We start from the raw sequence: 25,631 nt of genomic DNA, 5'->3' as shown, positions 1-25,631 counted from the left end.
CCGCGGCGGTTGCCGGCGCGGGCCGGGGCTCGGCGCTGTCAGGCTCGTTGCCCGTCAGGCGCGGGTCGGGGCGCGGCGCGGCGGAGGGGTCCCGGGGGCGGTGCTGTCACGGAGGGGAGAGCGAGGGGCGTCCGGCGCCAGAAGCGCCCGGCGTGGTGGAAGTAGCCGCGGCGGCAGCGGCAGCGCCGCGCGGCGGCCGGGGGCAGGACCTCCGTGATCAAGCACGTTAATAAAAGCGGGCGGGCTATTTGCGGCGGGGGAGGAAGGCGGCCGGGGGTGTTTTTTCCAGGCTTGGTTCACCGCTTTATCCTGTGAGGAGGAGGAGGAGGCGGCGGCGGCCGGGGAGGGGGGAGGCCGGGGCCCCCGCGGGAAGCCGCCCGGCGGGCGTGGAGGAGCGGCGAGCGCGGCCCGCGGGAGTCGCGACCCGAGACGCGGTTTCCCGGCTGGCCGCGGCCGCGCTGCTCCCCCAACAGGCGAAACTTTCTACACACGCGCGCGCTCGCTCGCTCACTCACACAGACAGACAGACAGACAGACGGGGCTGCCGCCCTCCGCACACTCGCACCACACACGCTCGCACACGCACACACACACACACACTGACGTCTTTTGCGCATTTCCTGCGCTGGAGCGAGCGGCGGAGCGGCACCGGCAGGCGGGCTGGGGCTGCGCGCGGCGCAGCGCGGCACGGCGCGGCGCGACGCGGAGGGAGGCGGCCGGCGGGAGGCGGGAGGCGGGCGGGGGGCGGCCGGCGGGAGGCGGGAGGCGGCGGCGGCTCTGCCCATCGCCAGGGCGGCGGCCGCCCAGCCGGAGCCCGCCGAGACCCGCGCGGCCCGCTCCGCTGCCGTCGCCCCCCATGCGCGGGGGTCGCTCCGCTGGGTCCTCGGCCTTGGCGGCGGCGGAGGAGGAGGAGGCGGCACAGGACGGGCGGCTCCGGGCTCGGGCGCGGATGGAAGGTCCCCGGGTGGATGTTTGCTGAGCGGAGGCTGTGCAGTAGGCAGGGCTGGTGGGTCGGCCGGTGTTTCTGATTTGTGTGTGTGTGTGTGTGTGCGTGTGTGTGTATTGTTGTGCGGCGCACGGGCAGGACTGGCGTGTGCGGGAGCCTGGGATCGCGGCTCTGCCTCCTCTGCAAAGTCTGATCCAGGATTATGGTCTAGGTGAAGGGAGAAGGCTCTTGCTCACCCCAAGGATTGATTATGCTCGGGTTTTGATTGCATTCGGGGGTTTCTGCAGCCGCGGACGCCTCCCCCTCCCCGGCGGCCCCCCTCCCTTGTTTTCCGTTAGAAACACGGGCAAGAAAATAAATGTATTCACTGGGTGTCGCAAGAGCAAAGGCTAAATAATCAAAGGTAACGGCAGCGGCGAGGCGAAGAGACCCGCACTGTATCCTGCTCCCCCACTCCCAGACCTGCCTTCCTATTTATTGGCGAGACCTCCCTCCCTCCCTCCCTCCCGCTCGGTGCGAGTGCGTTGTGCGAGTGTTTAATCCCGGGAAAAGTGCAGCCATCCAGCCATGGTGGTTTTCAATGGCTTGCTGAAAATCAAGATCTGCGAGGCGGTGAATCTGAAACCCACAGCGTGGTCTCTGAGGCATGCGGTGGGTCCCAGGCCACAGACCTTTTTGCTGGACCCTTACATAGCCCTCAATGTGGATGACTCCAGGATCGGGCAGACCTCAACCAAGCAAAAGACCAACAGTCCTGCTTGGAACGATGAATTTGTCACCGACGTTTGTAATGGCAGGAAGATAGAGATGGCTGTTTTCCACGATGCCCCCATCGGGTACGACGATTTTGTAGCTAACTGCACTATACAGTTCGAGGACTTGCTGCAGAACGGGAGCCGCCACTTCGAGGACTGGGTAAGTGTTCGCGCTGTAGATACATACATGTACATACGATTTTCAGTGGCATGGCTCTGGATGCAACATCTGTCTTGCAGAGCTAGGTTGCCAAGGGCATGTAATGGCTCTGAAGGCTTTTCATTATTTCCACGCTTTGTTATACTGAGATAGTCATGGTTACTGTATACCTAATGCATGTGGTCTACAGGCAGGGGAGGGAAGAGAAATATGCTGAATCTAAGTAAGAGATGTATAATTACCATTTCAGTTTCTGAAATTACGTTACATAAATACAAGTCTAGTTATCTTACTGTGTTTGAAAAACCTCAGCCAAATGCACCCGTACAGAACATTACCGCAAAACCCAGATCCAGCACTTAGACCGAGTTCATCATTTCAGTGTGAACGCTCTTGGTCAGCCTGGCAATGACGAGCCTTAAAAATCCAGACCTGACCTCTGATACGAGACACTTCGGGGTCTTCGTGTCACTTGAAAGCTCACTGCATCAACACTGATGCTCCTCCTTCCTTCCCCCAGCTGATCTACACTTTTATGCGTAGAGCTAATGCAATGCTTCTTCAAATGCCTGAAACTGATAAAAGGGTCCTGGTGGATTTTGGCCCCAGCCAGACAAATTCTGTTGCCTGTATACACAACGTGTCTAACAGCTTCTACAGCGTCTTAAAGACCCAGAGGCTAACATGCCTCAGTGGGAGTACAAAAAAGCTGGAAAATCCTTGGTCTGACATCCTCAGGTACTGTGATTTAACGTGGAAAAATCAAACAAACAAAAAAATAAACACAGGAAACGTGATTATGCACATTTCACATTTCTGCAGTTAAACAGTTAAATGGTATATCCTTTAAATAAGATGTATAATAAAACAATAGCAGCTGTCTTCTCATTTTAAATGTGCCCTGCTTGACCAGCCCTCTGAAATGTGTATGCTCATCTTTTTGTGTATTTGTTTGTTATGGTCAAGGATACTAGTCAGGGCAATATTTCTTTGGCAAACAGACAAAGAACCCTGGACCAAAGTAAAAATAGTGGGAGTTAATAGCTCTGAGTTTCACGTATTCTTTGGGGCTTCTTTACTTCATGCAGTGGTATAAAGAGATGTCAGAATGATGGAAAGGTGTGAAAGAATTAGGCTCTATTTATGCTGATTAGGAACGGAATAACTTTACTGTTAAAACTTTTATGTTTACAACTTTAAAATATTTTTCACTTCTACTACATATGTTACATTGTTATAATTAGGATCTAGATTATTCTGATGCTCTATAAAAGCTACACATTAGTAAGCTCAGATGGTGGAACTGGGTGATAGGCAGAGGAAAAATAGCCAAATCGGGAAAAGACAAATGCAGCAGTATTGCAGATGTCTTTTACCTGGATTGAATGATAATCAAGTTGTGGCTCTCCTGAAATCAAGGGGTGTTTCATCTTTGAGACCAATGGGACGAGGACGTCATCACAGATTTTTAGTGAAAGAATGATAATTTCGTATGTCCTTTTTGTGTATGGTACATGTTGTGAGTTTGTCACCAAATCTGGAAGGACCTTGCAGGTTGCAGGTGCCAAGTTTGAATTTTGGTGGGGCTGGTGTGCTGGGGTATGTCCTGGCTCTGATTTTTAAGGTGAACTCAAATGTCTGAACATGTTCCCTAGATAAAGAGTGGAATTTAACACATTGAGGCCCATTGTAAATGTGATCTGGGAGGAACTACATAGCTGAATCAGATAAATGCTGTGTTTTATTGCACCAGGATTCATTGCTGTCCAGCATTCACTGGGTGGGAGGAGACGAGGGAGTGACTACGCTTGTTGTCTGTTGATGTGACAGAATTGAGGACATGGCAGTGGATTATAACTGGTCAGCTCAATATAATGCAGCTTCTGAAGCATCACTTACCTTGTTTTGTGCTGTAAATCCTCGTAGTTTGGATTGTGTTTGTGCGGTACACAGTGTACACCACCCTCCCTGTATCACAGTTAGAATTGGTGGGGAGGCAAGTATTTATAGGATTGTGCTCTACCCTTTCCAAAATCTTCCCATTTACTGAAAGTGTCACTGTAATTGTAATACCGAGTGTGTTTATTGGATTGTTAATAGATAAGGACCTTCAGAGAACTGGCTCTACAAAATCACAGTTTTTTTGTCTGATTTCACTGAGTTAAAATAAGGCCTGTGGCCAGGACATCTCTATAGAGTCCAAAGTGAAGTAAATAGATTTACTGGTATCTTCATCAGTGTCTGGAGTCTATATTAAAACCTGAAAAAGAGAAGTCGTCTATGAAATGAATGGGTTTCACAGTACAAGAAAAATGCACGTGGCCTAAACCAGTGTTAGACTAAGATCTGCTGGAACGATACAGTCAGTTTCTTCTGTTTAATAAGAGGGCTAATTCCTGCATTTCGCTCTTGGCATTTAAGGCAGATATTCTTGTAGTACTCTTTCCCAACTTTATAAGAGGAAATTAAAAGCAGCAATCACAGGAACCCATTCCTCCTAACTGCCTGAAACACCAAATAAATGCAACCTAAGAAACACTCTTGGAGACCATAAAGTCTTTTTATGCCGTTCTGAGGGTTTCCCTTTAAGCAGTCCTGAAAGTTTGAACTGGGTACCGCATACTTGTTGAGTGCGCGTGGTGTAATTGCACTGCTGCCCCTCTACCTTCAGGATGATGCAACAGTTCTTGCAGGACTGGACTGTCACTATTTTAAATAGGTTTGAGAAAATGCTCATGTGCTGAGAACAGCTCTTGTCAATATATTAATAGCTTTAATGCTTTCAATCTCATATAATACTGAATGTATTTTTGTAAGGAAATTTCAATATTTGTTTTATAATATCTGCACTAGGGTCAAGGTTACGTTACTTATCCTGTAATATATTTCTAGGTTCTTGTCAGAAGTCCAAAATGCAAAAAAGACTTGCAAAGAAATAATGGTTTGGTTTTTTCCCCTAAAAAGAAACTGTTTCTCTCTTTAGCCAGCTCACCTACTTTGATTGGTTTTTGCCATTGTGCAAATCTTTGTATTTTTTCTGAGATGACTTTTTTAGGAAAATACTGGGTATTTTTCTCACTGTTAAGCCTGTGCTATATACTGATACCATGGTTACAGTGGAAACATTAATGATAAACAAGTACAAAGCCTGAAATCATGATAGCTTCTATTGTATTAGGACAAATCAGATAAATATGCAAAATCCTCGTTCCTTTTACCTACAGAGTATTCATCAGTTGCAAAAATGATTTTTAACCTTATAGTGTGTATATTCCCTGAATATATATCTATGTTAAAAAAAAAAAAAAAAAATCAAAGTTGTGGCCTAAATCGGTGGTTCAGATTTTACTGGATGGAAGCTTTTAAACAAAATATATACTTTTCTTTTTTTTAAAGATCAATATAAAATATTTGGGTTTCTAAAAAAGGTATAGTGACAATTAAAAAGATGGCTGCTTTTCCAGTGGTGCATCAATACAGACATAGCACAGTAAAAGTGTCAGTTTTGCAGATTTTTTTAGTCATGGCTACACTGCAGTTTTAAAGAGAGCTTTGTATTTATGACGTGACAGGTCTTTCTGTAAGCACATAAAACGTTACACAGAATGGCACAGAGTATTCAAGAGGATGTTGGTGAACTTACACTTTGAAAAATCCAAAATACAGAACAATAAACAACCTGCAAGTTCTGACTGAAAAACAAACTAACAACATGAAAGCTGTGGCTATATTTTTTTGAGTTAGGTAATTCATGTAATAGTAAAGTATGTCTTTATCTAGCTTCCTTACATGTGGCATATGTGAACGTTGCACTTGAGTTGGTAATGCAGCTACGTTTTAATCAGTAGAACTGAGATCAGGAAGGAAAATTCTGTTGATATTTAGCCTTGTGGTTACACTCCTGTGAATTAGCACGGTCAATGTTTATGTGTTTGGATGATCGGTAGTATGGGTTCCGAGTTCAAGTCCACTTTCCAGAGTTGATGATAGATGAAATCAGTGTGATTGGACCTATGCCAAAGACTCCATCTAAGGGTCTTAGCCATTAGCCCAGCTGTACACGAGAAAACCTATTGAGTTGTTCTAAGAAATCCTTTTGTGGGCTGAGTAGCAGAACTCACTAAATCAGTCAGAACATCACAACGTTTAGCAAGAAAAGCCTCTGTTTCCACTGGAAATAATTTACAGCTATATTTAGGTTAATGAAACAAGTTTAATTTTCTTCTGTCTTAAAAAAATCCCTAACTGTCAGGAAAAAAATAAAACACAGATTTCAGTGAGCTTTTCTTTGCTAGTCCTAAATATCTTCCATACTATTTTTTTTCTTTTCAGTGCTGCTTCATAAGATCTAAATTTAAAACATTATACTTTTTTAAAAGCATCCTTCCATATTTCCATTTTATCAATGTGAAGTTAGTCATGCAACTGTGCCACTATTGCATAAAGCAAGTTTATTATGAATTAATATAATATCTCAATAACAAGTTGATGATGAGTTATGGGAAATGGCGTGGGGAAGAAGTACATTCTTTTACATACTTGTTGAACTGTTGAGTTACGTATTTTTATGTCATGCTTATAGTGTATTATTGAAGAAATTTTCCTATTGGAAAGACTAGGTCTTTAAGTTGCAGTCAATACAGTTAGACACCTAGGTTAACGGAGCTCTGAATGTCACCCAAAAGGCAATAGCAGGGGAGGGATTAAAACTCTTCTGAGTCCTTGGTCCCGTGAGCTGTCCATGGATGTGAGAAGTACAACTGTCTCCTTGCAGCGCCTTTAATCTGAATTAACTGTAAAGACTACTTAGGTGCTTATCAGAGTTTTTCTGTTTGGTTGTTTTTTTTGTGGTGGTTTTTTTTGGTTGTTTGGTTTTTTTTAAATGCCATTCTGTTGCTGAAATGGGAACTCCTTTCAGTCAGCAGGTAATCTGTTGTAGCTGGCAGATGGAGAGTGGGATCGTCATCATTTTAGTGCAGGTCACCCTGCGCGTTAACCTCTGCTTGTGCCATACACTGCTGAAGGTTGGCATTGGGCTAGCAGTGTGATTGTAGCGTATTTTCGTTTTTATTTTCATCTGCTGGCTGAACTTATCTGTGCTGATGGTGTTGAAAGGCCTAGGATTTTGCTTGTGAAAGCTTTACATCTCATCTAAACTGTGGTTCATGGGCTGCTGAAAAGCATTGTTATCAGAAGAGTATTTGTTGAAATGAAAGGGACATTGCTGTCCTGTTTGATAGGTTTCTGCATGACAAGGCTGTCACTGAGCAAGGTCTGTCAGGTTTGGGGGGTGAGGGTGAGAGAGCTACAGGGGATCAGCAGGGTTCCACGGGGACTCAGTGTAATTGTGAGGGTGGGCGGTTGTCAAGAGGAGTTGGGAGATTTTGGAGAGCACTTTGTACAGGTAGGGGTCTTCCTTGCCTTCTCCGCCAGCCTGTCTGCCTCCTGTGCCTCGCCTTTTCCCTCTCTGCTGGGGATGTGGTACAGTCACCATGCAGCTCACCCACTATCTCGTATCAATCCCTTTCTACAGCTGCATAAATCTACTCCTACTCCCTCCTAGAAACGTTCTTTCCTAACAGCTCCTGCTTACCTGCGGTGCTTCCCAGCCTGCTGAGAAGCAATAGAGGGGGAAAAAGCTGCCTCTGTGGTTGCTACTGCAGGGAGAGAGAAAGGGCAAAGTGGGGAAAGGAAGAGGTGAGGTATGGAGAGAAACCTGGAGGAGGGTAATGAGTAGTTGCTGCTGCCCCACATACTCCAGCTGCCCTTTTGGCAACAGCAGAAAGCTACACATGTAGGAGACAGGGATGAGCTGGCATAGGCAAATTGACTAGTTGAAGGCCGTATGTTGCTCACTGACCTGTTTGTTTTTTTTTTTTTTTTTTGCCTGCTTTGCTCAGTGTATAGCTTTTGAAGTCTCACTTCAGACGTGAAAAAAATTGCTCAGGGCGTGAGAAGTGTGTAGTAGAGCATGTATTTCACATAGCACTGAATTATCGTACATGTAGGTCAGGATTTGATCCCACCACTGATCAGAATCTCATCCTATTGTTGCTAATACCAATACCGATACTGATACGAAGTTCCACATAGTGAAAGTAGTTCTACTGAACTCTGTAGAAAGTATTTGTTAGAACAAAGTTACCAGTAACAGAGTCCACTTCATAGGTATTAATTCAAAGCTGAACTTGAAGAAATGTCCAAGTGGGGTGAAAACGATTCCTACATGTCCTTCTTGCACCAGTTTTTAGACAGTGCGTATCATTATTCTAGCTCAGGCGGTTCTGTAGACGCTATGCAGAACTTCATGGTTGTGAGTAAACCACTGATCTCACTGGGTTTGCTGGGTTCACTGGGTTCACTGGATTTCATGCGGGCACGTGTTTAAATTCTTTCCTCAACTGGGGCCTGTGTTCCAAGGGAAAACCAAGAATAAATAACATTTAACAACATCCTTTACTTTTATTTTACTCCTACTGATTTATTACTCTTCTGCAAATCTTGCACATGCAAGCCTGGTTTCTGCTTTCCTCAGCCATCAAAACTAAATCTCTGCCCTCCCTGTCCAGAATTCTTTAAATACTGCCGAAATGAGGATTTGATTTAAGTTGGAACTGTAGGACTTGGCATCGAAGTGTGATTAGTTTCCACTCCCTAACTAAACTTCCGTTTAAGTGAACTTTTTGGGGGTTTTCAAATTTTGAAGGGAAGCTGTGAATACAATTTGTAAAAAATTAGAGGCGAGAGCCTTTCTGCTTGGAATTGGCTGGTTGAATTCAGTTCTGCTGTACCTGGTACTGTCTTAATCGCCTTTGCTTCACCCCAGTTATTAGACTGTAAGAGAAAGACATCTACAGTTCACGGTAAGAGAGGTTTTGGAAACAATAGAGTATGCAAGTAATTGGAAATCTGTGGTCAGAGGGGACTGAGAAGAGACTTTACCTCCATCCACATGGAAAGGTAGGGCTGGAACTATTTGCATATGGAATAAGATCAGAAGTCCAAAGACAGCTTGTAAAACTGCCTTTTTTGGGGGGGCGGGCAAACAAACCCTGTCAAGCTAGACAGAGCAAGGTCTGAAGAATGGGGATATTTCGCGTGCCCTTTTGAGTCATGCAAATTGTAGCAGTTACAGGGGTTTCTACCATTTGGGGACAAAGCGGTCATTACAGAAGGCTGACAAAAAGTTTTAATCTTGCATTTGTAAGTGAGTGCTTTGCGATTTGGCAGGCAGTCACTAGAAGATTTAAAAAGTATATTCGGCAATATTAATATGAAACTGCAACTGTAAAGCTAATAAATAATTCTAGAGATTGGGTAATTTTCATGGCAGTTATGTACTTTGCACTATATTTTAGTAAAGCAAAATGCAAATGAATATGATGTAAGAACATCTGCAGAATTATTACCTACTCTGATCATTATTCGCAGTCAGTAGCTTGAATTGCTAGTAAAGTTGACTTCTGAGTGTCTTCTCACTTACATTCCTCTAAGAGTTAAATCTTAAATTATCATTGCTGTGATTTAACAGACGTTACAGAAGCCAAGGTTTCACATAGTTCTGAATAGCACAGCTAAAAAACCTAGTGATATTGGCATGTTCCCATTAAATATAACGGGAGTTTTAACGTTTATTTTATTGGAAGCAGCGTTAGAGAAAAGCTACACAGTTCTAAGAGTTTTTCCCTACTGAACTCTGTAGGGCTTGAATTGTTGAACAACAGAAGTAAAGAAAGACCATTGCTTTTAGAATTAAAAAAGGCAAAGTTTGATTCCATCGGAGGCTTGCAGTCGGTCATTTCTGCCTTATATCGTCTAACTTGAGCTGATTTAATTGTTCCAGACAATAGAATCATTTTGGTTGTTTCTGGTGTCCTGCTGGGCAATTTCATCACAGGCAGGAACAAAAAAGCATGAATAATGGCTAGATGTTACCAAATAAATTTCACATCTGCATTGTTTGAACAGCGAGCCCCCACTGTATCTCTGTATCTTAAATGAAGAGTAGGCAAATTTAATACTTAATGTTTCCAACCTTCAGTACTTTACAGTATAAATACATAACAAGCCTCTTATCGTGGTGGACCAGGGTTTCTTACGCATTTTAGAACTCTTTGTTCTTCAGTACATTGGCCTTTTTAATGTCATTAAAAAATATATGGCTTTGTCAATGTTAATATCTATAAGTATCTTTAGATAGTGACGTGGTAGCAATGATACAAATGAAATGGTGGTGGAGACATGAAGGGAAGACTGATGCATACTCTGCATAGGTGATGAGGAAATGGTTGGAATCACTTTCCCTTGTTTCACAGATTAAAAGCCAGCAAGACAGTAGTGTTTTCTCCTTCCTTGTTTTCTTTCAGTTTCCTGTTTATCATCTGTTCTGTCTTCATGCTGCCAATTCTCCATCTTTCTTTATCTCTTAGGGCTTCAAGATGATCAAGAAATGATAGGGTGACCTTTACAGGATTGCGTAAGATTTTGATGTTGGCAATGCTAGCAGGCTACGTGAATGAAATGTCCTGCTATAGATCTCTACAGAGACCTATTGCAAGTAGAGTTTTCTTGCTGGGACCGTATTTACTCATTCCATAAGTCTTTGCGGCATCTGTCAACTTCCCTTCATTTCAAGGTGAGATTGATCCATGGTCTTTGAAAACGATGTCTGAGAATGTGTTGGAAAAGGAAAGGCTAAAGGTCATTCATGCTGTGTCCACTTTGTTCTCTTTCTTATGTGGTTCTAGTTGGATTTATTGAGGAATTCTTTTTTTTTTTTCTTTTCCTCTGAGTTTCCTTGCATTTTCCTTCCTTGTAACCCCATAGTGCCTTGGCACCTCTTGAACATTTGACCTCATGGCCTGCTTCTTTTCTCCTTAATCCACCGCTATCACCTTGTCCTCAAGTCCTGGCTGTCTGTTTTAACTTTTCCTTCATTTTTCTTGTTATTACTTCCCATATATCCATATTGCTCTTATTCCTACCACTCCAACTCCTTCCCTCTCCTTGTCACTCTGGTGGACCAGTGAGCTCCTCGTGTCAGTAGGACTCAGAAGCATCTTCAGTATCTGAAGCTCTATGGGATTTGCCCAGCCGCTCTCATCCAGAGCATGTCCGCACTGTGCTTCTCAGCAAGCAGCAGGGAACTAACTGATCAGACTGGTGGCTGTTGGAGGAGTTATCTTCAATTGGAGGAAGTGATGCACTGACTTTCCAGTTAGTTATACTACAGAAGTGGTTGAAGGAAGAAGTGTAATATGGTAGCTTTGAACTTCAAGCAAAATGCTCTGGTTTTAGCGGCGTCAGTGGGATGTTGAAGGAACATGATCTGACCCTGAAGACTGGACTCTCCCAAGCAATGGAAACACTGTTGTAAAATTTTAGTTGGTACTGGCTGTTGGGATTTTCAGGGACTCCGAATCACAGAAAATACCTAGTTTTGTTTGGTATTTTTATTTTATGTAAAGCAAAATTAAGGTTTCTGTCTTCAAAAAATTACAGTCCAAGCACAAATCAAAAAAGGCAGGTTGGGGAAGCCAGAAGAAATGATAGCAAAATGCTTACCAGTGTGAAAGGCTGTAGCGGTAGCTTAGCAGCAGCCTATCAGCTCATCTTTGCTTGGTGTCCCTAACTCAAAATCTCAAGAGGAGAGGCAATGGTGGAAATTTTGCTGGAGATACTTGGAGATCCTGATGCTTTGCATGATGTGGTGTTTCTCTTCAAGGAGTTGACAGGTTTAGAGGGACAGCCCTTATGATCCAGTCCATGGTTCCCAAATTTCTAGTTATTTCTGAGTGTCCCTTATAGCTTTAAGAATGCTTGGGATCACCCACTTTTAGGGAACTACAGGATTTTTCTGTATAATTCCATGAAAGCTGGTATTAACTGTATTATTACATGTGAGCTTTTTTCTTAATCAGTAGCTGGGTTAGAGCACTACCAGTACAATAATCAGATACAGACACGATATATAGGGTTAATCTTATATACTAATGTCACTGGGCTGAGATAAGCTTTGTTAAGTTTTATTCCACACGTTTACTCTTTGTGCCAGCAAGTTCTCAGAGCCACATCACGGCTTTGAGAGGAGGAGAGGTAGAAGAAGAGTTTTATTAACCTCTCATACTGATTTTGTAGAAGTGTTACCCATTGTATCAGAAGCAAGTGACAGTGCTTTTCACCTGAAGAGCAAAACCTTGTAGCTCTTTCTGATGACCTTTATGCAATACATTATTTATTTTTATATGTATATAGTAAAGTCCATTACTTTAAAAAGAATATTGGTTTAGTGGTCATGTTTAGGAGGTAGCTTTGCATATGCATATTTTATAAGACCATGTAAAGGTTTTAAAATACAAAGTCAGCTAAACTGATTTTTAACAATTCCGTGGTACGTTAGCAGCCCAGACGCCACGACCTAGGCAAGTTCCCATGCTCTCTTTAGGTGCTCTTTCCTTGCCAGTTCACACACATTCTTTGTGTCCGCTTTGCCCGTTTGTTGCAAGATGCCTTGGGTGGGGGCTATCATATTACCTTCTTGTATATATCATTTAGTAGGACTGTGGGGTCCTGATCCTTTTTTGAAAGGCGTTCACTGTACAACAGTAATATGGTATAAAAAAAAAAGATCAGGTACAGTTGACCTCTGTTTGTCATAGCCCAGTGCAGTGCAAAAAGCAGAAACTTTTCTGTGTTGGTTTTGTTGGTAAGTAGATGTGTGAGTAAGCAAAAAACAATATACCTTAAACAAACACAAAAGAAGTTTAAGTCTGTAGTGTGTGCCATACACTAATGACTGGAGGGCAGACAGGGCGTAAGTTGTCTTGCACACCAATTCGAAGCTGATGTTCCTATATTGATTTTAATGGGAATTTCTTTGAGTGGTGTTCCCGGTTACTGAAACTGTTGAGAGTATGTGTATCATATGTTGCATACATAGTGATTCCTCTGTGCTACTAGCTGAGTTAGGGAGATGGGTAGTTACATCACCATCAGTTGAATTCCTTGTGTGTTTAATATTGCACTTTATGTATTTCGCAGACTTGAGGCCTATTGTAAATTTTTCAGATATGTGGAAGTCACATGAAGAATTTAGGCTCCTGATTCAGCAGTCCTTTGAAAGTGTTACCCAGCTGTCTTTTCATCAGTGGTTATTTCAGTGTTGTATCTGTAGTAAGCTCAGCTTCTAAACTGTTCATGAATGAGTTTGTGAGTGCATTGTGAACTGCTTGTGAATGCATTGGTCAGAACTGTCGGTTCTGACCAATGAGCCTTCTCTTCAGTTTGTTACGCACATGTTTTCTTGCAAGTGGTATTGTTCAGAGCCTTGTTAAAGTAAAAAAAAAAAACAAAAACAAACCCCAAACCTCAATATGTTGTTTTTTCCTGACTGATACTTCATTAATAAAACAATAGTAAATCATTGGGTATTTGAACAAATAAAATGAAACTGATCTCTAGCCTTGTTTGAATGTACTCTGGACATCAAACTGACAGGCTCTAACATGTTCCAACTGTTATATTTGGTTTAAAACGTGTGCACTCTCTGGCCAAGTGCTGTTTTGCTGTATCAGTGTTATTAATACCATAAAGCTTTCAAAATCCTTAGTGTAATCCAAAGTTTACAGTTTTTAAAGTCAGATTTAAAAGTCATATATGAAGTGTGAGAATGTCATTTTGTCTTTTATGCTGTTCCTAGAAGACCAAGGTCAAAAAAAGCATCTGACTGCAATGGAAGGCAGGCAGGGTGAGAAATGGGGGCAGCTCTGGTGAAGCCTCTTCTCCCTACAGCAATCTCCCACTGAACTGTATGGGCTTCTTCTGTTTGGGACCTGGGTGTAATTGTGGCAGTGATCAGTAGGACAAATTACAGGCCGAATGTTTTGTAGAACTGTCAAAGTTTGCAGCTCTTCCAGCAAATGTGAATCAGCCTTGCACCCTGTTTGCAGACTAGCAAGTAAAATCTGCTTCCCAGCAGCAGTGTGCCGGTCTGCAGAACCCCTGTATATAAGCTTTACGCATGGTTAATCAACTTTACGATGCAAATAATGTGAAGTCTCGGAGACATTTTATGCACCTGTGAAAATGTACTTGATGCTAGTGATATCCCCAGTAAGACAGGAATGAAGTGCTGAAACCTTCTTGGAGCGTGGATGCATACATTCTGGCAGGGTGACAGCTTTGAATGTAGGAGTTATTACTTTCTCTTTGATAACACTCACAATGTGTTAGGTTGTGCAGAAACAGAAAATTCATAGTTTCTTCCTGGAGGAGCTTATGCTGTAAAATAAGAAAACTTATTATCTCACTTTTGGATAATAAGGTCATAAACTACAACATAAGATCTATAGAGGTTTTGGACCTGTGTATCAAGATAGAAGTGACGTGCAAAAGCCATATGAAATGATAACAAAATACAAATTATACTTTTCAGAACAGAAGTATGCAAAAGAAATAAATGGTGTGTTATTGCAACTTCTAAAAATGTATTTGATGGCCCATGGGGAAGCAGTAGTTGTCTGAGTAGTTAAAAGAGAGTGTTTTTATTCACGTGAGTCAGCAGAGAAAGAGGCTGAAGCTTAAGTTGTGTGCCAAACCAAGGAACATGTAAATAAGACTGATGGTCAACAAAGTGAAGCCACTTTAGACCAGATTACACAAATAAGGAAGATCGTATCTGCAGCAGGCTTTATTTAAATAAAAGTTTCAAAATGTCATAACAGTTCACAACATAAAAATGGCTGTCATCAGTATTGCTTGGTTTTCCTTAGTGTTTGTGGTAACAGGTGAGGTTGGTGAATTAATTTTCACAGTGCACAAAGTGTTCCTGATTACTTTATGGTCTGAAGTTTTAGTGAGCCATGAGGTAATGTGTAATAACTTCATCATAATCTTGCATGCTGTGAACTGGTCAGACAAGTTGTTACATACATGGTTGTCCGGCATCTACTTGTGATAGAAGACGTTATCTCCTCTCTCTTCTGTAATTTTTGCCTTTATTTCCATTCACATAATTCCTTCAGACAAATGAGGAAGTCAGTAATGAGAAATGATGGGATGGGCATTCACTCATAATTCAGGTATAAAATCTTATAAAATGAATAATCCAGCCTTTTATATCAGTGGTTCTAGAAGAGGCCTTTGTCTGCTTTAGATTTACATGTAGTGGTATATATAGATCTTACCTGTCTCAGGTAGTAATGAAATTCATTAGCAAAATATCTGAGTCTGGGGAATCTTGAGCAGATTCAGCTCAAGCATTCTTCACAGCATTCCTAAGAGGAAGCCCCTGTCCTTGGCACTGGTGAGGCCGCACATCGAATACTGTGTTCAGTTTTGGGCCCCTCACTACAAGAAGGACGTCGAGGTGCTGGAGCGTGTCCAGAGAAGGGCAACGAGGCTGGTGAGGGGTCTGGAGAACAAGTCTGATGAGGAGCGGCTGAGGGAACTGGGGTTGTTCAGCCTGGAGAAAAGGAGGCTGAGGGGAGACCTCATCGCTCTCTACAACTACCTGAAAGGAGGTTGTAGCGAGGTGGGTGTTGGTCTCTTCTCCCAAGTAACTAGCAATAGGACGAGAGGAAATGGCCTCAAGTTGCGGCAGGGGAGGTTTAGATTGGACATGAGGAAAAATTTCTTTACTGAAAGAGTGGTGAAACATTGGAAGAGGCTGCCCAGGGAAGTGGTTGAGTCCCCATCCTTGGAAGTATTTAAAAGACGTGTAGATGAGGCGCTTAGGGACATGGTTTGGTGGGCATGGTGGTGTTGGGTTGGTGGTTGGACTCGATGATCTTAGAGGTCTTTTCCAACCTTAATGATTCTGTGATTCTATGAAGTGTAATGGATGGAGAAACTGTATTCCTCCATGTCACCCGGAAGTATGGCACAAGCGTTATGGTTTTAATCTCAAGAGTTTTGCGATGGAGGTATCAGTATCCTCATTTTTAGAGAGGAGACTGGGGCTGAGACCTAGGCTACTGAAATAAGGTTTCTGCGTGATACCTTTTAGATATCTTTCTGTCTTGCAGCTTCTTCCTCATCTGTCAATCACTTTTCTTACTCTCCTTTTCTAAAAGAAGGATTCTTACCATCACATTTGTATTTCCTTCTTGTAGCATACCTTTTGCAGGCTATTGGGTTTATGGTTTCGTTGGTTTTTTTTCTGTTTCAATTCTGCAACCACTTTATTGTGGGGATGCTTTCTTCCAGTTGTAGTGAACAAACAGAAATGCAGGGCCTCTGTCTTGCATTCTTGACACTGGAGCTTTCTCTGTAGAGGTATGGATCTATAAAACCAGGCTTCCAGACTGTCAAAGCAGAGTCAGTAGTTTGAAGTTGGGCTGCCTTTCTGGATGACTAGTTGGGGGCAGCACCAGCTTTACTGTTACAGTGAAAAAATTGCCATCTAGAGATATCCTGCATGCATGTACTTGGAGTGCCCCCGGTGTTGAGCCTACCTGTGTATGAATATACGTAGTCTGTCAAAGGGGCCGAAGAGTTGGATGTGCAAATCCCTTGGAAATGTAGAATGAATTGTTTTGAGCACTTTTGAAAGTTGTCATCCTAACTCATAATTTTGTATATCATTTATAATCCCATAACTGTAGTTAATATGGTAGAAAACAACAGCAGACAAAACGTAAAGTTGAAGTATTTGTTGTTTGATTGTTCATGCACTAAATTCAGAGGAAATGGGACTTCCATTTGGGTCACTCATTTGAAGAAACAGAAGATTTAATTTTCCATTTTTAGGGCCTTGTCTTTGTTACTAGCGGTAGAAAGGCTTAGGATCCTACAGCTGGAGTTGTGTGAAGAGAGAGTAAGTGCAGCTGGTGTGTGCTGTGGAACAGCTGTGCAGTGCAGCACAGCCTGATAGCCCAACACCTGAGCGTGTTTATAAAACAGATACAGTGAGATTATATTGGTGTTGCCTGCCTGGCAAACTACTAGCCTGTGGTTTACACAAGGCTGTCCCTGGTTTTGAAAAAGCCACAGAGTCACTACACCGGATATGCTAACATCACTTGGGGTTAACATGTTACGCTTCAGGATTGATCCTGGGTGGGATAAATTTGATGCAGATTATAGCAACTGAGGCTTTATGAATTTGAGGAAGAGAGATTCTGGGGAAATAAAAAGGAGGTGTCAGTTTAGCTACTCAGGGTTGCTTTGCAAAATTATTAATTATTTATTGTGTTTGGAGCTCAAATGAAGTGGGGGGGAAGGACACAACATACTGTTGCCATCCTTTCACAGTGAGGAAGTGGCATTCTGTTGGGTCTTTTGATATTGTGTATATTATTGAGCTTCCTGATCAGTATAAATTTAACAGCTGGACTTGTAAGTGTAGTAAAGCTTTTTACTTACAGTTTTTTAATCGAAAGGTATTGTGCAGACACTATAGAAAAAATGTCAAAATGTGGATTGTTAAGATATATCTTACTAAAAGTAGTCAGTGACGAGAATATCAGTTTTGTGGTATTATGCGAAGGTGAAGGCACTGGAGTGCAAAGGTGATGAACTTATGGCTTCAGTTACTTAGAGTTTTCATCTGTTCATGAGAATTGACTTTAAACTCAAAAGTTAGGCATTTCTGTACAGCCATCCAAAATTTAATACTGACTTTGCAATACACTGGTCAGTGATCTACAGCAAGAAACCCTTAGAATATAGTCGTAGCGATTTGCTTGATTTCAAGTGTATGTGGCTCATGAAATTCAATTAGAATAGTGGCTTAAGGGAGTATGTTAACAGCTTGATTTCTTACTGTAGGCTTATAATAGTGCGACACCTTTGACTGCAGAGAAGCTATGATTTTCTTGCATTAGGCAAATACGAGAAGACATGGTGTCCAGATACATCCAGTTCTCTTCAAATTCTCCTGGTGTCACAGGCTTACTTTCCTGGAACAGTGACACTGATTAAGGATGAGCTTTGTTAAGACAGAATGCTTTGAATTTATACTAGAATTGAATGAATACCAGATGAATACAGAGTTGTTTATTAATATTGTTGGTAGGTCCACTGTACAATGTGAGACTGTATCAGTCATCATTGCTTCAGCATGAAGTTAACATTTGTGTCCTCACTTCCTAAAATATGAATGTAGTATGTTAGATGTTCATCTCAAGGCTGACGCATTTCAACTGCAAAAAAGAGAGTGTATGGGAGGGGTACCCAGCAGTCCTGAAAGTATCTCTGCTCACAACCTATGTTCCCTGTAAGAGCCATAATCGAAGACCCCGGGTAGGTAACTCCTTTGTGCCTCAAAATGCCATCTGCCCCAAAGCTCAGATCCCACATCCCAGGGCTTACATCTTCAAACCCACGGGCTCAATGCTACTTTCCTTCAACCCTGCTATCCTAAGGAATACTACTTTTCCAGTACCAGTTCCCTCTTGTACCTTACTCTCCCAGTGGTACTTGTAATCACTGTTTCATTGGTTGCTGTTTGCATCTCCTCAGTTGAGAAGTACCTCACTTTTGCTCCTGGCAGAATTTAAAAATCATGGTGACAGGCTGCATTTATCAAAACTCCTATGAGGGATCCTTGTTCAGAAGCAGAGTATATAGCCACAGAATGTCATGCATGTGCTAGCCTGATGTAAAAAAAAAAAAAAAAAGTTGGTTTTGGCTCAGAATAACTGGAGTACATGAGGGTGAGAAGGGATGAAATAATTTATCTTCATTTATTTGGGTATGTATGTCCAACTCATTCTGGATTTTCTTTCCTGTTAGGAATCTAGGAAAGGAGATGTCGTTCTCCACCACCTGTGTGTTCTTTTTTTCCCCGGAGAAAGAGAGACTGGTAGCAGCTTTAGTTACAGTTAACATATTTAATCATTAGAAAGCTTAATTTGAAGACCTACTTTGCTGCACTGTGTTTCCCAGTGGCTCCATCCAAATGTGAGAGAAGTATAATGGATAAAACACATTAAGGCTGTGAATATGTGTCACAGGAAGAGATTATGTTGACTGGAAGGGGAGTTGTTGGGCAGCCTCCCTCTTAGGGTTGTCTGAATGATAACGTGTGAAAGCAGATACGGAAGGAAAATATGTTACTGAGAGAACAAAAGCAAGTTCGGTCAGGTATTTCAAGGCCAAGGCAACTCAATTGAGTTATTACTGGCTCTTATTAGCATGCCTGAAAAAAGTAATGTTCTTTGCTTCAGCTGGGTGGCCCTCGGAAAGGGGAGAGATTCTTTCCTGCCTTTTGAAATCATCAAAGAATATGAGAGTAATCATTTCCAAAGTTATCTCTATGTCGGAAAGCCTCGCTGTTCAGGATAAGCCAGGGTAAACAAAGGACAAATAGGAAGTGACTTTTAAAAAGTATGGATTTGAACCTGCGAGGTGCTGAGTGTCTCCAGTGAAATGCTGAGCTTGCTTGATTTCTAGTAAGTTTATGGCTCTCAGTTCCTGACAGGATCAGGTCCTAAGATTAGATCTACTTTCTGAAGTAAAATCAGGTTACTGCTGTCAGCTTTTTTTTAACTGCCGATATTGCTTGCAGTGCACATCATCAGTGCTCTGTACGTACGCAGACATGTATAGCACTTGAGTAAAGATAGAAGCTGATCTACAGGGACTGTATCACTTTCACATTTTTGTTGTTTGTCTGTTATACTAATAAGAACTCTGATATGAAAATGAGACATCAAGAGGGTAAAACAAAATACCAGGTGCTTACTGGCAAAAGGAAAAATCCTTCTTTAGTTTTGCTCTCATGTTTAGGAGCATTTGTACATGGTTTTCCCTTATGTAGAGTAAAATAATGCCAAATTTGTGTAGTACTTTTCATCAGTAGATTCCTGAGTGGATATCACTTTGATGAATGTATTGAATATGCAATCAAGACTTTTTGGTAGAGGAGCACGTAGTGGTGTAGTGCTTCACTTTCAGATGAATTGCAAAGCCCCTCACATTTAGCTTTGTTGACTTCAGTGGAGCCATTCATGGTGTATGGGTATCTCAATACACCATGGCCTGCACGGAGATTCAGAGCTTGCAAAGGATGTTTGAATTAGACTCCTCCTCTCCCACTAATACATACTTTACTGTCCCTATGAGGTTAGTTTGCTACCGATATTCTGACTGCAGTCATTGTTGGCATTATTTGAACTAAGGGTGGGTATAATGAGATTTCACTGCTAGTCATGCTGAAGTGGAAAACTACCTGTTTCTTCACAGTAGTTTCTAGAAGTTACACAAGAAAACCTATATACTCTAAGCATGAACTGAGAAGTGTACATACAATAGTCAGACTGATTCAGTTCTCCCAATTTATTGCTGTTACGATGAGCAAGTGGCTAAAATTTTTGCATCTGGTTATTGCAGCATGTAGAAATAAAACTCTTATCTGAAATGGTACTGAAGTTTTTAATGGCATGACAGAAATTCCTTTTTTTTTCCTGAAATATTGAATCTATGCTAATGTTGTGTAGAAGGCTTAGACCATCTTGAGTCAAAGGGATTTTGATTAAATTATACCTTTCTCAGGGCTTGTGTGTTGCTCTGTTTTCCATGACTGAATAGAACTTGTGCATTCATTGACCCTTCCAATATATGGATTATAAACAAAATGGAGGCAAAGGGGAGGAAAAATTAGACAGACTTTTGAGAGAAACAGTGCTTAATTCTACCAAAGCTCCTGCCTCAGGCTTCAGTGCTCAGAGTTTCATCAAACAGGTTCTTCTACCTCTGTTTCCTCATTCCTTCTGAGGAGAGTCAAGCTGACCATGCTCAATTAATCACCAGGCTTCAGAACCTTCCTTGTGCTCCAGAGAAAGAGTGCCTCCATGCCCATGGACCAGCAGCACCCAGGAAATATCTAAAGCATAGAACCTGAGCTATAATCATTTGGGGCAAGGGATTGTTTTCTAGAGTAGCTTTTTTTCACTTGGTGCATGGTGACACCTTCTGGGAGGCCACAGGGAGGCTAAACCAAATTTAGCAAGCAAGAAAGGAAATTACTCCTTTGTGGGGTGAGGCAAGTCTCTTGTCAAGCCTGGGGAGCCTTGTTTCCCATCATGCGATGATGCAAATCACCCAGAAAATAACACAAGGGACAAGCCTGGGAAATACGGCATATTCCTTAATATACAGTAATATTTAGAGGACAATATTGCATAATCTTATGACATCGTCATGTGGGAGAAGTCAGTATTTCGAAGTCAGTGTTTCTCACCTTACCTAAAGGATGATCTTAACACTGAAAAGTAAGGTGGTAGAAAGGGGAGCTATGCTGGCAGTTGCATTTCTAACCTCCTTTAGGGTATAGACTTGCCATTACATCTTCTTGTTCCCAAGTATTTGGTGTACAGGACTTCCCTGAAAAATGCTGATAAGGATAACTTCCTCTGAAACATTTGCAGACTGTCCTTTGAATCTCTGGGTTCTCAGTGTGAAAATAAATGTGCTTCAGACTGCCTACTCTGAGAAAAGACTAGACAAAATCTTACTCTTCGCTGTACAGATAGGGTGAAAATTAGTTGAATATTAGCAATTAATTTTGAGGCGGAAGATGTGACTACCTTTCCTGCAGCCAGGCCTGCTGTGATCAAGAGTTGGGAAAGAACTGTTGCCAGTTTGTTTATCAATACAGCGAATAAGTAACTGTGTGATATTTTTGGCTTGCAGACTGTCAGCTTCAAAAGGGGAGTCCAGAAGCCTATAGAGCTTTAAAAACACCTTGTGCTGGTTTTGAACGTTTGGGCTAAATGTTCCTGTTGTTTCCCCGAGTGTCAAGGAACAGAGCGCGCCACATTTATCCCCTCCTTTTCTGTAGTATCTGTGGAAAAAAGGATGGGTGAAGAGGTACACTCTCTGCAACTCTTACTTGTCTTTTAGCTCATGAAGATGATCAGTAAATACTGATAGCTCTGTTAGTTTGGATTGGGTCACTGTGGGCTGTGAAGCCCCTCTCCGTGAGACAGGGCAGTTGGGGGCCTCGTGGGAAGGTCTCACATGGGAGAAATCTCTTGCAAGGTAACGTGGAGCACAAGGATGGACTGTTGTTCAGAGAGTTTTTGAAATCTGTGTGCTTATCTGGAGATCTGACTGGGAACTGGGCGCTTCTCTTAAATGAAGAGCATAAAGCTCCGTCCTCCCTTTCCTTCACCCCCCACCCCCTTGTTTTCTACTGGAGAGCGTGAATCAAAGCTAGCAGGGCTGTTGGTCCCACTAGGTAGCATTGCCTGAGTGGGGAGAGGAGGGAAGAGGAAAATCGGGATCATAATCGCAACATTAAAAAAATAAATAACGTCTGAAGTACCTTGGTATTACCCCAGAGGAATGAATGTCCCTGATAAATGAGCCTTGATATTGTTGTTGAAATGCTTATGAGAAGCTTATCATCACAAGCCATATACAATCCTCCGTGGTCTTAACTCATCGATCTGTGTGTAGTGTGATCCTGTAACCTAGCTAAAACAATATGCTCACAAGATGTACTGCAAGGTTATTGGGTTGTACCTAAATTATTCCATACTGGATAATTTATGAAATTTGTTTATATAGGTGGAACTCTCTGCTCCTATGTATCTTTGACACCAAGGCCTTAGTACCTTAACTACAAAATTGTGTAGGCTCTTCTGATACCTACAATCCCAATCTATACCTCATCCTCAGGTGATCATGCATCTGAATATGGGCCAAATATAGACTTGAGGGGGATTAGGCAACTGATCTGTCCTTGCTGATCTGGTTATTCAGTAATTGCCCACTAGGAGGTTTCTTGCACCTTTGCTCAGTGTGTTTTGTGGGGGTTACCGAAAGATTTCTTCACTCTGCAGACCTCTGACAGAAGCATGGCGGTTCCTGTTTTCCATCTGAGGCTGCCAGAGGTAGTGGTTATAAGTACAGTATCAATAGAAAACTATTTTTTTCCTAGCTGGTGTGTGTGATTATCGACTGCTTTGATTAACCAGTTCTGGGGCTTAAAGTGAGACATTGTTTTTTCCATTCTTTGTAGTGTTTTTGGCAAGGGGTGGAGAAAAGACAGTCACTGCTCCCTTTTCTCTCTGAATTCGTTTTGTTTTCTGCTCTTTGTGCTTGAGCACAAAATGAAAAGGTTTGCAAATAAACTAAATATTAAAACTAAAAAGTACTTTATATTCCCTCCTCACAGAGCTTGTGTGAAGATAAATAGGAACAGATCATATTGGGAAAATATTTCTTTCCCCTCGCTCCTGAAACTAAAGCAATCCCTCCATTATTGAAATTTTCTGCAAGTAAACCACAAGCAGGCAGGCTGAGTGCAGCCAGCTACAGGGTGATAGCCTTGTTTTTGTTTTTGTTGGGCTTTGGGGGTTTTTAACTGCAGATTTAGCCATTACAAATTGAACCGCTAAAAACACATCAGTGTTATTTTGAAAATTCACAGCAGATTCAGCTCAGACCAGGAAGTGAGGTGTTGTCCTTTTAAAGCCTGATGTACAGAAAAGGGTATTTCTGACGCATGACCTTCAGTGAACAGGAATTCCTCTACTCAAAATCTCATCCTTACCATGAACTTCATTGCCACAATTCATCCTCTCACAGCTGTGTGAAAAGTGACATATCGTGGGAAAAAAAAAAAAAAACTTTGAGAGATTTTGATCATATTTTCTTAAATAAATAACAAGGGCTTGCAAAATATAGAGCATGAGTTTTTGCTGAAATGTTTTGCGTGTAAAATAAATGTAATTTTAAGTTATAAGAGGGGTTTTTTTTTAGTAGAGTTCATAAGCTGTTAACTAAATAACTGACCAGATTGTTAAAATCTGTTTAACTATCTAATCTTAAGTATCACAATAGAAACTACTGGGGCTTAGGTTTTTTGAAAATCTGGTTTGAATTTTGAGTGGTGAGTATTTGAAACTCCACGCTGAAAAAATCTGGCTCTGCATCCATTTTTTTTGTATATGTTTGCTTTCACCTTTGTCCCCCCGCATTTTCTTTTGCTCTTTTTATCTCTCTGCCTTCAGCTTAAAGGCAGTGAAAGAACGCCTAGTAACTGGCAGGTTTGAGAACTAGGCAGAAATGTTTTTATGACCATAGCAGGTAACATGCCATGCTTAGTCTGTGGTGGAATGAATTAGCAGTAATAATTTTGTGCAGATCCTGCGTATGACTGCAGTTAAATGCATGCAAAAATACAGCCATTTGCCAGAGATACAGACTCTGGAAGGCATTGAATTGAAGCCTCTTTGGAGTGGGAGAGGGAAGTATCTGGCAGGCGTCTCTTTTAGGACTCTGCACTTCTAGAATTTGCCAGTTCCTGCTGTTTAACAGCCCAGATTTGCTAACCTCCGGGACATACGGCAAGGCCTACTTTTTTCTTCTGGTTCTGTGTGGAAGTGGGTGTTGTCTACAGCTAGATAACGATGAAGAGGGGATATGTTGCTGAGATTGCTCCGTTTTTGCTTTTGCTTTTGTTTTGTTTGCTGGATTATTTTATTTAACCTGGGGCAATTTATTTCTAGTGTTTAATTTTAAAAGTTTGCCAGTGACAGAGAGATCACTGAGCAACATTCAATTGTTTGAGCAAGAAAATGAATAAATAATAGTTTTGTAACTCAAATTCCTATAAAAGTATTTCAGCTGCTAATTATGTACAGCCTGTATTGTTTTTATCTGTAGGATGTGGTAAACATATAAGAAATTTTTCCTTGAATTCTCAAAAAAACAAGTGAATGCAGTGGATCCAAATATATGTCAGTGATAAGTCCTAATGAAGTGAAAATAAAGATCTTGTAGGACTTTCAGGTACATTAGGAGAAGGCAGTATGGCATAGGCCTCATAGTAGATGCTGACACTTCCATGCAGTAGCAATGCAGATCAATCAATAGAGATCTTAGATCATAGGCCAGTTTTTACATTAATTCATAGACTGGGGATGAAGTAGAAATCAAAGGGCTTGTACGATCATGTACCTGGAGAGACAGTACTATGCCCTATGTGAGAGACATGTAAGCATAGTGTCAGACAGTACTCACTTTTAGGTGCTCAAAAAAGTTGGTCATACCTTAAGTTCAGTGTTATGTCACTGTAGTTAATGAACTTCTGACAGCTAGTTTTGCCAACACTGTTTTTAAAAGTAATTAAAAATTAATCAGTCTTGTTTAGGAACAGGGCTGAATCATATTTGAAAATGTTGGAAAAGAAAGTTTATGATGTCTCAATACCAAAATTTATGAACAGATATAAGCACCACTTTAAAAAGTCTACATAATATGACTTTGCAGAAAATGTTCTAGCTTAATTATAGTAATGTGCCTCGAATTTTCCAGTGGGGTCATTTATTTTGAGTATATGTCTTGTCTTTTATTACTGTAACTACGAATAAGCCTGTTGTTGGGTATGTGTTGTCTAAACGTTGCACATAACTTTCCTGGAATTTGTAAAGCTATTCTGTTTGACATTAGTTGGCATACCTTGTTTGCAACCCTTGTAATCCAAAAATAAAATATTTATGTGTCTCTAGTAGCAAAGTACAAAGTACCATATTAAGAACAACCATATACGGGCCTAGCTCTGTAAAATTCCCCCTAGCTCAGCAATTGGTTTCACGTCTGTCTTAAAACCTGCTGGAACTACTCTGACGTTACAACTTTGAAGCCAGAATCATCTTCTGGTTTGGCTGTATGAGGCAGACAGAGACTAAACTCTCTCGGTTTAGGGTGCCATCGCAGTTGAGGTGCTGCTGTTTCAAGCAGACCCGGACAGAGATGTTGGCTGCTGTGGTTTGGCTACTGGGAAGAGTAGCTGCCACTTTATCACCAAAGTGAGTGG

General features: G+C 41.7%; 1 protein-coding gene across 2 annotated transcripts in view; it reads left to right on the top strand.

Annotated features, from left to right (window-relative positions):
- Positions 1-818: 818 nt before the first annotated feature.
- Positions 819-25,631, top strand: part of PRKCE (protein kinase C epsilon) — a 309,238-nt gene continuing 284,425 nt past the window's right edge. For both annotated transcript variants that reach the window (XM_076334413.1, XM_076334414.1), the window contains exon 1: positions 819-1,861. In XM_076334413.1, coding sequence (XP_076190528.1) covers positions 1,514-1,861 — 348 coding nt within the window. In that variant the 5' untranslated portion in view covers positions 819-1,513. The remainder of the gene's footprint in view (positions 1,862-25,631) is intronic.

Source organism: Aptenodytes patagonicus, chromosome 3 (genome assembly GCF_965638725.1).
Source record: "Aptenodytes patagonicus chromosome 3, bAptPat1.pri.cur, whole genome shotgun sequence".
NCBI lineage: Eukaryota > Metazoa > Chordata > Aves > Sphenisciformes > Spheniscidae > Aptenodytes > Aptenodytes patagonicus.
This window is presented reverse-complemented; position numbering and strand designations above follow the sequence as displayed.